The sequence below is a fragment of the Sorghum bicolor genome, chromosome 1 (genome assembly GCF_000003195.3).
Source record: "Sorghum bicolor cultivar BTx623 chromosome 1, Sorghum_bicolor_NCBIv3, whole genome shotgun sequence".
NCBI classification, from domain to species: Eukaryota; Viridiplantae; Streptophyta; class Magnoliopsida; order Poales; family Poaceae; genus Sorghum; species Sorghum bicolor.
Window position 1 is genome coordinate 5,288,104 of NC_012870.2, and position 13,425 is coordinate 5,301,528.

A 13,425-nucleotide genomic window follows, 5' to 3' on the forward strand; every position below is an offset into this window, starting at 1 on the left:
ACGAAAAGAATGTCACCCACTCTCCTCACGCAGCCTGCCACCACCAGTCCACCAAAAAGTGGCGCTGCAAAGTTGGATATAATTAGGGCTCCTGCAACGTTAGGACAAGTCCAACGCTGTTAGCTTCAACGAAAAGTAGTACTCTACGTAGACTAAGATGATATAGTGTTACTGTTACATAGACTAAGATGATCTAGTATTATTGTTCTTTGAATGCAGGCAATTGTTACTCGTCCACGAGTCTCAACGATAGCTACTTTCTATGCTCTTGAGTCTTAAATGGACACCGGAGGAGGTGACATGATAATAGAGTGTCTCTTTACCACAACACGTGAGTGTCTTAGCCTTTTGTCAGATGGGGGATATGGTGTAGGGGAAGGTGACATCACAATAGAGTGTCTCTTCAGTGCCTTAACCTTTTGTCAAATTGGGATATCCTAGCTTCTGCAAGCATATATATCTGCCAGTCTATGAGACTATCAATGCGTGTTTTGCGACGTAACCTTTGGACAGCATGCCGACACGTTTGGTGTGTTGGACAGAAGGAAGAGAGTGCATGGCTAGGAGTAAATCATGTTCCTACTGCAATTCCCCACGCCGGCACGCCGCTTATTACCTTTGTGTTGATTGGATATCTTCCTTTTACATGCATGCAACCGTTAACATGGAAAAAACATGCAAGTTGACCTCTTCGGACATGCAATCTAGTTTCTTAGGTCAATATACTTGCAACGATGTCATATTTATTGTTGCTAGAAGTCTGGAACTTGATGTGACTAATGTCTTGCTAAAGTCGCAACACCTTTAAAACTTGCTTAAGGCCTTGTTTAGTTCACTCTGAAAACCAAAAACTTTTCAAGATTTTCCGTCACATCAAATCTTGGAGCATATGCGTGAAGCGTTAGATATAGACGAAAATAAAAACTAATTGCACAGTTTGCTTGTAAATCACGAGATGAATCTTTTGAGCCTAGTTAATCCATGATTAAATAATATTTGTCAAATAAAAACGAAAATGCTACAGTGCCGAAATCCAAATTTTTTTCGGAACTAAACAAGGCCTAAATGAAAAATTGGAGAAGTCTAAAAAACTATCTGAAGAGAGTATTTTCTGACGGTGTAGATATTAATATGGTTTAGAACTTCGACTAAAAGGACCATCAACGATGGCTATGGTGATTTTTTGTATTTGTACAATTTATTTATTACAACATCATGAATAAGCATAATCCAACTAATGAGACCATCTAGCATAGTGTCCAATAGCTATACGTTGGTGAAAACAGGTGGAATCAGCCAAACATTTTATATTGGGATGTTTTGTCAACTACGAAGTACTGTATATAAGTGCACTAACTCAAAATTCAACTCACATAGAGACGTTGCTATAATTTATTAAAAATACAAAAGAATACTATCTCAAAGTCAAAATGACGCATGGGAATTTTCTGAAAAAGAAAAGGATTTCTTGACTTATGGTCGCTGCAGGCCAACAATGTGCTAATGTCATATGTCCATTTTTGTCTATAAGGCCAATCTTAATGGGAGTTTCATAGGAGTGTTATGCACATTTATTGAGGTGCCACATCAGCAGATCTGGTCTTTTTGCATGAAACGAGAAGGAGAGAGAAGGGATTCGTTTCATCCCCACGACACGACCTAGGGGGTGTTTCCAACACCGTGAAACGAGATTGAAACTCGCACTGAGAAAGCGAACGCGTTTCATCAGCAGGGTTGGGCAGGCGAGGCCGCCGTGGCCGAGCTCCTCCACCGTGCTGGTGAGGCAACGCCGCTTCCGTCGCGCTGCACGCGAGCCGCGAGCAGGCCGCCTCCGCCGCGCCGCGAGAAGGGCACCTCGTCGAGCTCGCCTCTGCCACGCTGCGAGCAGGCCGCCTCCGAGCTGCGCGAGCAAGCCGCCTCTGCCGCGCCGCGAGAACCTCGCCTCGCCGAGCTTGCCTTCGTCGTGCCGCGAGCGGCCTTCGAGGTGCCTTCGAGGTGAGCTCGCCTTCGCCGTGCCGCCTCCACCGCGCCATGCGCGAGCAGGCTCCGCCTCGCCGCCGGGCGGGAGAGCGAGCCGCCTCGGCCGCGCGTGAGCGGGCTACCTCCGCCGCGCCACATGCGAGCAGGCTCTGCCTCGCCGCCTCGGTCGCGCCGCGCGCGAGCGGGCTCCGCCTCGCTGCTGGCGCCAAAGCGAGCCACCTCCGCCGCGCCACGCCGCGTGGACGAGCTCTTCCTGCGTGGGCGCAGGTGCTCTGCCTCGCCTCGCTAGGCGGCGACGAGCTCCGACAAGGCCGTTTGCGCCGTCTGCGGGGCACGACCATGGCCTGCGCCATCAGCCTGGGTTCACGAATTAGGCAAGGAAGTAGAGACGAGTGGGACCCATAAAGCCAAAAAGATCTATGAAACAGTGCAATAAAACTATACAATGAGGAAGTGGTCTATTTCATCTTAAAGTTTCACATCTTGGTAACCGGGAAATGAAACTTTAGACTGAGACTGGCCTAAAGAACCTCATGGATAGGGGATTTCGCGAAAAGTGGACACCAACGTTGCGGCAGCGCGAGTTCACATATGCTAAATGGCCTCTGTAAAAATCGGAACAGCACATTTGAACCCCTCTCCCTCTCCCCTTCGCCTCGAGGACGCGCACAAGCTACAGCCATCAGCCCATCAGCCCATCACTCAGCCGCCGCCGCCGCCACCGCCGCTGGAGTGATGGATTCCCGCGGATTCGATTCCGCCGGCCGCGTCTTCTCCAGCGCCACCGAGATGTGGGCGGAAGAGCTCGGCTCGAGCGCCACGGCTTCCACCACGGCGGAAGCTGCGTCCCCCGCCACCGCCACCGAAGGCAGTGGTGGCGCCAGCGAGGAAGGGGCTGGAGACGGGAAGCGCAAGGAGTGGTACTCCAAGGCTATCGCCTACTGGCAAGTAAAGCACCCACTCTTCCTCCTCTACGGGGCCCTGAACCCTAAACCCCCAATCCAAATGTTCATTCATGCCTACAAATTTAGCTTAGAATTTGGTCGAATTGGTGCCGTAGGGCGTGGAGGCGTCGACCGAGGGGGTTCTGGGAGGCTATGGGTGTGTGAACGATGTGGATGTCAAGGGCAGCGACGCCTTCCTCCGCCCTCTCCTCGCAGACCGGTTTGGCACCGCGAAGCGTCATCTGGTTGCGCTTGGTGAGTTTATTACTGCAAGGAAGCTTTAGCTAGTGCAAGTAGAGCTTGTTACTGTGTCAGTTCTATATAGTGATTTCGCTCTGTGAAAGTTACTGTAAATTACTGTATAATGTCCACTTTATGGAACACTTGTGTGCAATGTGCAATGATCTTATGTGTAATTTTTCAAAATGTGTCAGATTGTGGCTCGGGTATTGGGCGCGTCACAAAGAATTTTCTTCTCAGGCATTTCAATGAGGTATGCGACTTGTCCTCCCTCGGTATGCTCCTTTAATCCTGAAGATAAAATGCATACTCAGAAACTGCAGCATCTTGTACATGTATGTGAACGGCATACCATAGTACCATACCATGATACTCGCAGCAAATGACCTATTTCCATTGTTATTTATGTTTGATCTATGATTTTTTTTGCTGTGTCTTCTTATGTTTTGATCTTTTATGAAAATTTGGAATTCAGGTAGATCTTGTGGAGCCAGTATCTCATTTCCTTGAAGCAGCACGGGAAAGTCTTACTGGATATATGGATCAAGGAGAAGACTCACACAAGGCTGCCAACTTTTACTGTGTGCCTCTTCAGGTGGTACCGTAGGTCATTAGCTCTCTTTAGGTATTCTTTGAAAAGTTATTCTCCCCTTCTCTGTGTATAATCTAGTTTACTTCTTGCTTCAGGACTTCACTCCTGAGGAAGGAAAATATGATGTGATTTGGATTCAGTGGTGCATAGGGCAACTTCCGGATGATGATTTCATTTCATTTTTTAATCGTGCAAAGGTGACTTGACTATGACTTCATTAATTTATTTTCAATCGTACACTGTTTTTTGTTGGATTGTAAATTTGACACTTGTATAGGCAAATAAGTGCTATACTGCAATTTTAGGTTTTATGGAATTCTTTTCCATGGAAATAATTGGTGCACTAACAGAAAGATTTCCTATATATATTTTTTAGATATTACCTGGACAAATGCTGTATTTCTTGTTGTATATCAATCTTTGTTCTTGCCAGTTCACCTATATAAGCCATACTATTTGTAATCATACTACTTTTTCCTTAGATATGCAATTGAATGAACCCTCCCAAATGGTCTTGTTTGTGCACCTATTATTAGCGCCATAGTATCAAATTCTAATGCATTCTAATCAGGCATAAACTTCAATTTTCTTTACAGGTTGGGCTCAAACCTGATGGTTTTTTTGTTCTAAAAGAGAACATTGCAAGAAATGGTGAGTTTGCTATACCATATATTTTGTCTATCTACCACAACATATTTTTCTTGCGAAAAGTGGTGTTGTACTCAGCTGGAAATTGCTACAATGCATTGTTCTAATGTTATACTTGATGTTGCTCTGAGAACACAATATATGTTTTTTTTTCAGGTTTTGTGTTAGACAAGGAGGATAACAGTGTCACTAGATCGGACCCATACTTCAGGGAGCTATTTAAAAGGTGTGGGTTATATATCCTCAGTGTTAAGGTAAACATTCAAAAGTGCTGATGTTATTTAGTTTATTCATCTTTTCCATCACCCCATCTAATCCTGCAAATGAAACAGGACCAAAAGGAGCTCCCGGAGGAACTATTTGCTGTCAAAATGTATGCACTGGTGACCAGTCAACCGAAAATCCAGAAAAGTGGAAAGAGAAGACGGCCTAAAAACTCACCTCGTATGATCCGCTCTTGAAGAATGCTGGCACTAGGTCTAGGTGGGCTGTGAGCTGCTGGGCCTGTCTGGTCATGTATTCCCGCTGGCTTGTGCTAAAGTTTCTAGGACATCAATTTTTGCCATGTTAGTTTTGTTTCAATACATTTTATTTCTTTACAAGCTCAAATTTCTTTGAGATCAACTTCATTCTTAATCTCAACTGATGTTGTATCACCTGGTTAAATATTCAAATATATGATCTCTGTTGAATGTGCACGATCACATTTTTCTGAGAGGAATATTGCTGAAGTTCAATCAGAATGATTGACATGTGCTTTCCCGTCGCATCTCAGAACATGTCTAAAATGTAACGAAATATTGCAGAACCGTGAGAAAAAAAAAAACCAAATTGGTAGATAGGCCTCTATAAATTTTACTGGGTTTCCAGTGCCATCTGCAACTGCAACAAGTGCCTTTTCCAGCCATAACAAATTCTAATGATCTGAATTCTTTACAATAGGATGCTGCTCTTCGTATTTCCTTTCAATTATCATGACAAGTACCAAGTGAGCATAACAGTTTGGGGGTGAAAAGTGTGGTCATGTACGTAACTACCCAAATTTAATTCCTCCCTCGCCTTGAATTTATGTTCCTATTTTCTTAGTGAAAAACAGCCTAGTTCTTCGTAGGTTGGTCACATTTTCTTTGTTATCGTTACAGATTGAGTTAACTTAAACATGACATTTGGTACACGGCAATGATTGTTTTCTTATGTGGTCTTGCTGTTGGCTAAGCTGCTCATACCTTTCTCAAACGCACAAAATTTGCGGCGGCCTTGTTTAGTCCCTCCTCAAAAGTTTACACCCTATCCTATATTGAATGTTTACACACATGTATAAAGTATTAAATACAGACTAGACTAATTATACATATTACGACTACTCCATGAGACAAATCTTTTAAGTCTAATTAGTCCATGATTTGACAATAAAGTGCTACGGTAACACATGTGCTAATGATGACTTAATTAGACTTAACAAATTCATCTCACAGTTTACTGACGAATTCTGTAATTTGTTTTTTTTTATTAGTATCCAAACATCTCATTTGACACCCTTATGTGACACCCAATGTAACCTTTACACCCTGAAACTGAACAACTCAATCTAATATACCCAGTCTTCCAACTGGAGTGCTCCTCGCTGTCAGACTTGAGACAACTCATGATGGGGACCCGGAGGAGGAAAAAAAAAACGAGAGAATCTTGCATTTGCAAGTGTCTGATGCTCTGATTTTGAGAACTAAACGGAAAGAGTTAACATGCGATTTTCCAGACAGCCGGCAATGCACACAATGCTGAGGCAGCGAAATACTATCTTCACATTCAGGATAGATCACCAGACATCAGTACACCACATGAACTTTGAACTGAATGGACATGTCAACCCATCGCACGAAGACAGATCCAGGATTGTCCCTGGCTTGAATATATATTACAGATCCGCTAGAATTTCTTTCTTTTTTTTGATAAGGATCCCCTAGAATTTCTCATGCCAAGAACTGTGTTATGTGCGTCAGTTCTTCTTCCCAGGTGTCATGGATGGAGGCAATGTCCCAAAGACAGCGTCCCAAAGCGATGAGGTAATGCCAAAGCCCATGTCTTGGATTCTGAAGTGATGGCTGAGGTGATACCTCTGCATATCAGGCAAATTTTCAAGGAATCAAAACCTTGTGGACATTTCATGGAGCAGCTGGCTAATTCATGACTTTTTATAAGAGTCATTATGTCCTCACCTTGAGATGTTTTGCTGGGTCTGTGGATGGTTGTCCATGGTGCAGGTAGTAGTGAGTGCAATCATACATCACATATCCCAACAGACCACCTCCAAATAATGCAGGTGTGGTAGATGGAGTTGCGAAGAATGCGACCAGGTTCCAGAACTGAAAATAAAACAGCAGATAATTCAGTTGAATCGGTCATCTTTCTTCTGAATGGTCAAAAGTTCCAGTTCTGCAAATCCAATTTGAAGCATAGTGTTAGTACTTTTGTTGCATATATAACAGTTTAAGGGATATACCGGGAAACACAAAATTGCTGTTGCAGTAGGAGGAAAAACAAGCCTGAGTGAGTCCATAGGGTGCTTATGGTGGCATCCATGAAGAAGGTAATGTGCGGTGTTCCACCTGCAACATTGCATCGACAACAATTTGAAGAGCAGAAGGAAGACATAATGACACGTTGCCAACTTGAAGGTTGAAGTTATTCTTACCAGTAGGTTTTGGTCTCAATGTGGAATAGGAAGCGGTGCAAAGTATATTCAATCAGCGTCCAAATAAATATTCCAAATAGAGCCATCAGAACTACGTCCTGAATGGTATTACCCATCAAAATTGATTTCACGAACATGAAGCAAACAACAGGGAGCCATATAGTTGGCACAGCCCACCACTTTGTGCAAGTCAAGAACTGGACAATCCAAAAAGCTTGTTAGTACGGTTCACGTACCAAAACCCCATGAGATATCAATACAATGGAATGTGTTACCTCCAAGACATCATTTCCGAAAAAGCGTGGACCCTCCTTGCTGACAATAGGTTGGTGAACCCATTCTTGGTAACGCTCCTCAAGATGGCCAACCTTCATCCACAAAATTAAGAGGCAACCAGAAGAAGGTTATGTAACTGTAAAGCTACTGGACATCGTCGATTCAGAAACTTGAATTTTACAACTACATGAGATTCTTCTTTCATAATATACATCAGCACCATGTCTACCACAATTATTGCCAAGGAAAAGGCACACTCTATAACATTAGACCTGGTTTCCAAAAACCCAAAGTTGCACTCAACAAGCTCAAAAGCAATGAGAACTGTAAAGTGCGCAAGACAATCCCATATAGGCTACTTCAAAATTTTTCTTCAAATAAACAAATAAAAAAAACTACTCCAAAAAGGCTAAGATTCACAACAATCACCGAAGAAAGCAACTAAGAGTGAGGCTTACCTGGAAAACAAGGGGCTTGTTGAGATCAACTGTGAACTCCTGGACAACCATCTTCCCCAGTTAGGCCTGTATCACAGAATCTCACATCACATGCCACAGTCCACATACTACAGTGAGGAAGCAAAGACAGATTCAGAATGCTACAGTCTCCAACGGTGCAGGGGGGCAACTCGTCGCTGGCGATGAGCAGAACCAACTGTGACTGACAGTGGGAGGAGAGCTGCGCCAGCCGAACTACCAAGAGTGAGGCCCTAGAGAACGCACCAGTGAGGATATCATGATTACCACCTTTTTCCCGGTGCCCACGACAGCGTTTCCTGACCGGGCAATCATCGGCATGTGGCGCTCCGTCACACAACGACGCACTCGACCGCACACAGCGGATGCTCGCACGAATTTGGCAACCAGTACAGTACTTGAGTGTAACAACACACAAGAGTGTGCCTCTAGTGTCTAGACGATTTTTTTTTTGGAGTCCTAATGTTTTGCAGTCAAATGTTCGCACGAATCTGAACAGACTTGGTACAACACCGTAGCAACAAATGCGGGTAGAGCAATCTCGGTCTAGATCCAAGGCATTGGGTTACTGAAACCGCCGCCGTCGCCAAAGCGCCGAGAAAAAAAAATATCTCCGACGTCCTGCATCTACGAAACTAGACCGCGCGTGCAATGCGGCCGGCGGCCGGCCACGGGGTCTAGCCTAGCGGACTAGCACGATGCGATCGAGAGAGAAGAGGGAGTGGGATCAGAGGGGAGCAGGGAAGGGAAACTCACCAGCGGCAGCAATGGCGGGCTCTTCCCCGGGAGCGGCGGACGGAGCCCTCCTTCTCCCCGGGCGGCGAGACAGAGAGAGAGAGAGAGAGAGAGAGGAGGAGGAGGGGTGAACGGAGAAGAGCAGCGGATGGCAAGAGCAGGCGCGGGGCGAATAAGAGAGCAAACGCGGGGGGCTATCTGCCAAAAAAAATGTCGAGTCCAGTACTCCAGTCTCGTCTACCGCCAGGCGCCAGCCCGCCAGAGGCCAGACCAGCAGATATCCCGGTCCGCGGCTCCGCGCTGCGTGGGAGCGTTTGCGATTAGCGGGGTTTTGCAAGGGCGCATCTGTAAATGGTGATCCGCCAAGGGCTCTCGCTCTCAAATAGCGGCTGGGGAGGTGGGGCCCGCTCGCCAGCTTGGCATTGGGCTGTGCCCTGCTGTGCGTGAACTCGCGATGGGCCGATGGGGACACTGCATGAGGAGCTGAGCTACACGTCGGTGTAACAAAGTTTTTTGTTGTTTTTTTTGGCAAGGCTGTGCACAGTGCACTGGAAAGCAAAGCTCACTTGCTACCAAAACTGACTTACTGGCGATTATGATTTACTGACCTTAACCATTTATGACTTATGAGCACGTCTGGAGCTAGGCCGCTAGGGAATCTCCAAGAAAACCATGGGTTCTCGCTGATTTCCTGTGAAATATTTTAGCCAGGGCAGTTCCTGTAAAATTCATGCGTGGTAAGTACAGAAGAATGGTAGACAGCAGCTTCAGCTTGAGATCTTGGCTACTGTGGGATCTTTTGGAGCCACTGGCCACCGGTGAGAGGCATGTGCGGCACATGTGGGCGCAGCACGTGAACCGTTCAGAGACAGACAGATAGCGAGCAAATGCAAATCCTCTCTCGGAAACGGTTCGCGCCCCAAATCTGCTGGCCGTCGTCACTCGTCAGCTACCCAACGACTCAGGCATGGCTGTTTGCTGGGTCCGCCCACCGCATCCGCATGTGCGAACGCTCGACCGCCGGATGGTTACTGGTTCAGAGATCCGATCAGGTCCCGCCCGTTTCTAGGCAACCATAAACAGCCTGACCAACAAAACTCCTGTCTCCTGATGAAGCTTTAATTAGCCTTCAATGAGTGAATGATCTGCTTCTCTCGTGCACACAGGAACAATGCTGATGCAGATTGACACAGGCTTTCACAGAAAGATGAAAAAAAATCACTCACTACCAGTATCTCGTCAGAAATTACAGTTGGCCAGCTCAAGGAGAGCAAAGCCGTAACGTAAGCTACTTGACCCAAAGGATGCGAAACACAAACGGACGGCGACCTATTACAGTGGCTACATTACAGTGGCCGCAGCCGAAACACAGACGCAACCTCAACGGCAACAACAGAAGCGTAATCAATCATGCAAACCACGAGAAGCACAGAAAAACAAACTCATTCACAGAGACACAAGTGCGGCGGTCCTACCCTTGGGAAAGAGCACCCACGGACGGAGCTCATTGCTATTCGGCCACAGCTTCCTCGTCCTCCTCGTCCTCGTACTCCTCGTCGGCGGTGGCGTCCTGGTACTGCTGATACTCAGCGACCAGATCGTTCATGTTGCTCTCGGCCTCGGTGAACTCCATCTCGTCCATCCCTTCCCCCGTGTACCAGTGCAGGAAGGCCTTGCGCCTGAACATGGCAGTGAACTGCTCGCTCACCCGGCGGAACATCTCCTGGATGGAGGTGGAGTTCCCCACGAAGGTGCCCGCCATCTTGAGGCCCCTGGGCGGGATGTCGCACACGCTCGACTTGACGTTGTTGGGGATCCACTCCACGAAGTAGGACGAGTTCTTGTTCTGCACGTTCAGCATCTGCTCGTCCACCTCCTTGGTGCTCATCTTCCCGCGGAACATGGCCGACGCCGTCAGGTACCGGCCGTGGCGGGGGTCTGCTGCGCACATCATGTTCTTGGCGTCCCACATCTGCTGGGTCAGCTCGGGGACCGTGAGCGCACGGTACTGCTGTGACCCGCGAGAGGTCAGCGGGGCAAAGCCGACCATGAAGAAGTGGAGACGAGGGAATGGGATCAGGTTCACGGCAAGCTTGCGCAGATCAGAGTTGAGCTGACCAGGGAACCTCAGGCAGCATGTCACACCACTCATGGTAGCAGAGATAAGATGGTTCAGGTCACCAACTGCATCATTAGAACTCGCCATCAGTACCAGCCCTTTCAATAGGATACAAACTACTGGATATCGATGTTTTTAAAAGAATTAATGAGGATTAACTTACAGGTAGGGGTGGCGAGCTTTAGTGTGCGGAAGCATATGTCATACAGAGCCTCGTTGTCAAGCACCATACATTCATCAGCATTCTCAACAAGTTGGTGAACAGAAAGTGTAGCATTGTAAGGCTCCACAACAGTATCAGAAACCTTTGGTGATGGGAATACAGAGAAGGTCAACATCATTCTGTCAGGGTACTCCTCCCTGATCTTGGAAATAAGAAGGGTGCCCATGCCAGATCCAGTGCCACCTCCCAACGAATGGCAAACTTGAAAACCTGTAAGTAAATCAAATGAGTCATTCAATTATCCACAAACACAAACAACATTCCCAGCATGAAAAATGTAATCAGACTAGATGGGTTGGAAAGATACAGCAACACTTGAAGGTCTCAAGATATCAGAATGTGATGCGTTCTATGTGACTAGAGTTTGTTAACAATCATCAATCATGTGTTCATGTTACCACAGTTAAGTGATATTTTGAATTCAGTCAATTTCACAACATACTACCACCATGCTCTACTAGCCCATGAACTGATCTTGACATGATACCAGATACTTCACTTGGGCACACCATAGTTTATATTAACACAGAACAACCATATAGGGATTAAATTTCAAGAGACATAAAGTTCAGCACTGCTATATTCACCATGAAGACATGGAATCCATTTTGTTATATTCACCATACATGAAGACATGGAATCCATTTTGTTTGGTGTTGGCCAAAGAATTCAGTCCAGCTACGACGCAATATTTAATTTGACCTTTTAATAGAAGTTGTAGGCTCCCAGAGTGGAATTCCAAGCTAACACAACCAACTCATGTTACATTAATAATAAAATATCCATCCTACTGACAGTTGATGCCGGTCCAGCTACTTAGCCCAGAGAAAAGGTCATTAAAATTTATAGGCTCCCAGAGCGGAACTCCAAGCTAACACACCCAACACTCATGAATGATACATTAATAAAATATTCACCCTACCAACAGTTGATGTCGGTCCAGCTACTTCGCCCAGAGAAATGGTACAGGAGTTCAACATGAATCAACAAGAGTATACATGAAGAGTTGAAGACAGACAAATTGACTAGAAAACATCTACAGAGTTCCATTGACTAGCAAACCTCTAGAGAGTTCCATCATGAAAGCGCCAATATAACCACAAAATAGACTAAACACAATAATTACTGTAGCTATGATTTTTTCTGTTCAAGTGATCCGACGCAGACTGTACGATTGCTTACCCAATAACGGAATTACCAATCATCATTCCATCATGCTAGGTAGAAAAAATAGCCGAATCCACAGGAACAAGCAATACTTTAAGTGCATGTACTGGCATAACAACCTACCTAGAGGGCTAGAGGCTAATGCTTAACAATAACACGGGCCACTTGGCATATTCATCAGCACACAGGACGAAAATTACTAGTAAATGCGACCGACGATGAAAAAAGCACCTCGCAGAAATGCCAATTGGAGGTCATTTTAATGTCATTCATATCCCCAAGGACTCGGATCTGGACTATAGATTTTAACGCTCCCAACCCAACCGGATCTAATAACCCTAATCAGAAGCGGAAAAGCTATGAAAATCGGAGAGCGCGAGGGATGGGATTGGGCAGAGTAAATACCCTGGAGGCAGTCGCAGTTCTCGGCCTCCTTGCGGACGACGTCGAGGACGGAGTCGATGAGCTCGGCGCCCTCGGTGTAGTGTCCCTTGGCCCAGTTGTTCCCAGCGCCGGACTGGCCGAAGACGAAGTTGTCGGGGCGGAAGATCTGGCCGAAGGGCCCAGAGCGCACGGAGTCCATGGTGCCCGGCTCGAGGTCCATGAGGACGGCGCGCGGGACGAAGCGGCCGCCGCTGGCCTCGTTGTAGTAGACGTTGATGCGCTCGAGCTGGAGGTCCGAGTCCCCCGCGTAGCGGCCCGTGGCGTCGATCCCGTGCTCGTCGCAGATCACCTCCCAGAACTTGGCACCGATCTGGTTCCCGCACTGCCCGCCCTGGATGTGCAGGATCTCCCTCATGGCTGACGCCTGCCTGCTGGCTCGCCGGGGCTGGGGTCGAGGTCGGACGCGGGCGGGGAAAAGGCGGGCGGGGAGCGGCGCACGGTCTCGACCTCTCTCGGGTGCTGTGGGCTTGCGGTCTTGTCTATAGGTGAGGACGGATTTGAAATGCTGCTCTATGCTGTTGCCCCCGTGCGACTTCCACCGAGAGCCTTCGAGCTGGAGGAGGGGGTTGTGGACCTTCTTGTGCTGTGGCGGCCCGTGCCCGGTGGGTGGAGAGTGGAGACTGGAGAGAGACCCGGCCGCCGCGGTAGGGGCCCAGGCGCCGACGCGTTGAGGCGGTGGAGCTGGTCCATCTCCACCGTGCGTTTGTTGATCGGACGGCTAGAGGGCCCGTTTCCTGGATTTCTTTTGTGTTTTTTTTTTAAAAAAAGGGAAGTTTGTGTCGATTTGTTGGTTGGGCTCTTTCTGTTGGCGTTGGTATTGGCGTTGGCGACTTTTGGGTCCAGGTTTGGGCGTGGGCCCACGTGGCAGGCTGTCGACCTGTCGTAACCG

The 13,425-nt window shown here is 47.2% G+C and overlaps 3 protein-coding genes across 5 annotated transcripts; 1 reads left to right on the top strand and 2 right to left on the bottom strand.

Moving 5' to 3' along the window:
• LOC8083934 (alpha N-terminal protein methyltransferase 1) lies at positions 2,597-5,120 on the top strand. Its single transcript, XM_002463750.2, has 8 exons — positions 2,597-2,928; positions 3,041-3,179; positions 3,359-3,417; positions 3,640-3,759; positions 3,852-3,953; positions 4,353-4,407; positions 4,561-4,658; positions 4,737-5,120. The coding sequence occupies exons 1-8, from the start codon at positions 2,716-2,718 to the stop codon at positions 4,863-4,865; spliced, it is 915 nt and encodes a 304-aa protein (XP_002463795.1). The 5' UTR covers positions 2,597-2,715; the 3' UTR covers positions 4,866-5,120.
• LOC8083935 (dihydroceramide fatty acyl 2-hydroxylase FAH1) lies at positions 6,111-8,922 on the bottom strand. 3 transcript variants are annotated; one of them, XM_002466310.2, is made up of 7 exons: positions 8,605-8,922; positions 7,831-7,896; positions 7,372-7,464; positions 7,097-7,293; positions 6,905-7,010; positions 6,621-6,767; positions 6,111-6,520 (listed from the first exon to the last, which is right to left on the bottom strand). In XM_002466310.2, the coding sequence occupies exons 2-7, from the start codon at positions 7,879-7,881 to the stop codon at positions 6,401-6,403; spliced, it is 714 nt and encodes a 237-aa protein (XP_002466355.1). In that variant the 5' UTR covers positions 7,882-7,896; positions 8,605-8,922; the 3' UTR covers positions 6,111-6,400. The 3 variants fall into 3 exon arrangements, with proteins under 3 accessions (XP_002466355.1, XP_021305207.1, XP_021305215.1); XM_021449532.1 differs by having other exon boundaries at positions 6,184-6,520; positions 7,831-7,937; positions 8,605-8,863; XM_021449540.1 differs by lacking the exon at positions 8,605-8,922 and adding an exon at positions 7,975-8,499 and having other exon boundaries at positions 6,184-6,520.
• Positions 9,768-13,100, bottom strand: LOC8084157 (tubulin beta-7 chain). Its single transcript, XM_002466311.2, has 3 exons — positions 12,498-13,100; positions 10,866-11,135; positions 9,768-10,767 (listed from the first exon to the last, which is right to left on the bottom strand). The coding sequence occupies exons 1-3, from the start codon at positions 12,889-12,891 to the stop codon at positions 10,094-10,096; spliced, it is 1,338 nt and encodes a 445-aa protein (XP_002466356.1). The 5' UTR covers positions 12,892-13,100; the 3' UTR covers positions 9,768-10,093.

Bases quoted from the DNA above. Each gene is read 5' to 3' on its own strand.
- LOC8083934 (XM_002463750.2), top strand. From the start codon at position 2,716: ATGGATTCCCGCGGATTCGATTCCGCCGGCCGCGTCTTCTCCAGCGCC. The intron at 3,180-3,358 runs GTGAGTTTATTA...AAAATGTGTCAG, and splicing joins GCGTCATCTGGTTGCGCTTG to ATTGTGGCTCGGGTATTGGG. The intron at 3,418-3,639 runs GTATGCGACTTG...TTTGGAATTCAG, and splicing joins TTCTCAGGCATTTCAATGAG to GTAGATCTTGTGGAGCCAGT.
- LOC8083935 (XM_002466310.2), bottom strand. From the start codon at position 7,881: ATGGTTGTCCAGGAGTTCACAGTTGATCTCAACAAGCCCCTTGTTTTC. The intron at 7,011-7,096 runs GTAAGAATAACT...GCAATGTTGCAG, and splicing joins ATTGAGACCAAAACCTACTG to GTGGAACACCGCACATTACC. The intron at 6,768-6,904 runs GTATATCCCTTA...TTTTATTTTCAG, and splicing joins CAGCAATTTTGTGTTTCCCG to TTCTGGAACCTGGTCGCATT.
- LOC8084157 (XM_002466311.2), bottom strand. From the start codon at position 12,891: ATGAGGGAGATCCTGCACATCCAGGGCGGGCAGTGCGGGAACCAGATC. The intron at 11,136-12,497 runs GTATTTACTCTG...ATTTACTTACAG, and splicing joins GAACTGCGACTGCCTCCAGG to GTTTTCAAGTTTGCCATTCG. The intron at 10,768-10,865 runs GTAAGTTAATCC...CTAATGATGCAG, and splicing joins AAAGCTCGCCACCCCTACCT to TTGGTGACCTGAACCATCTT.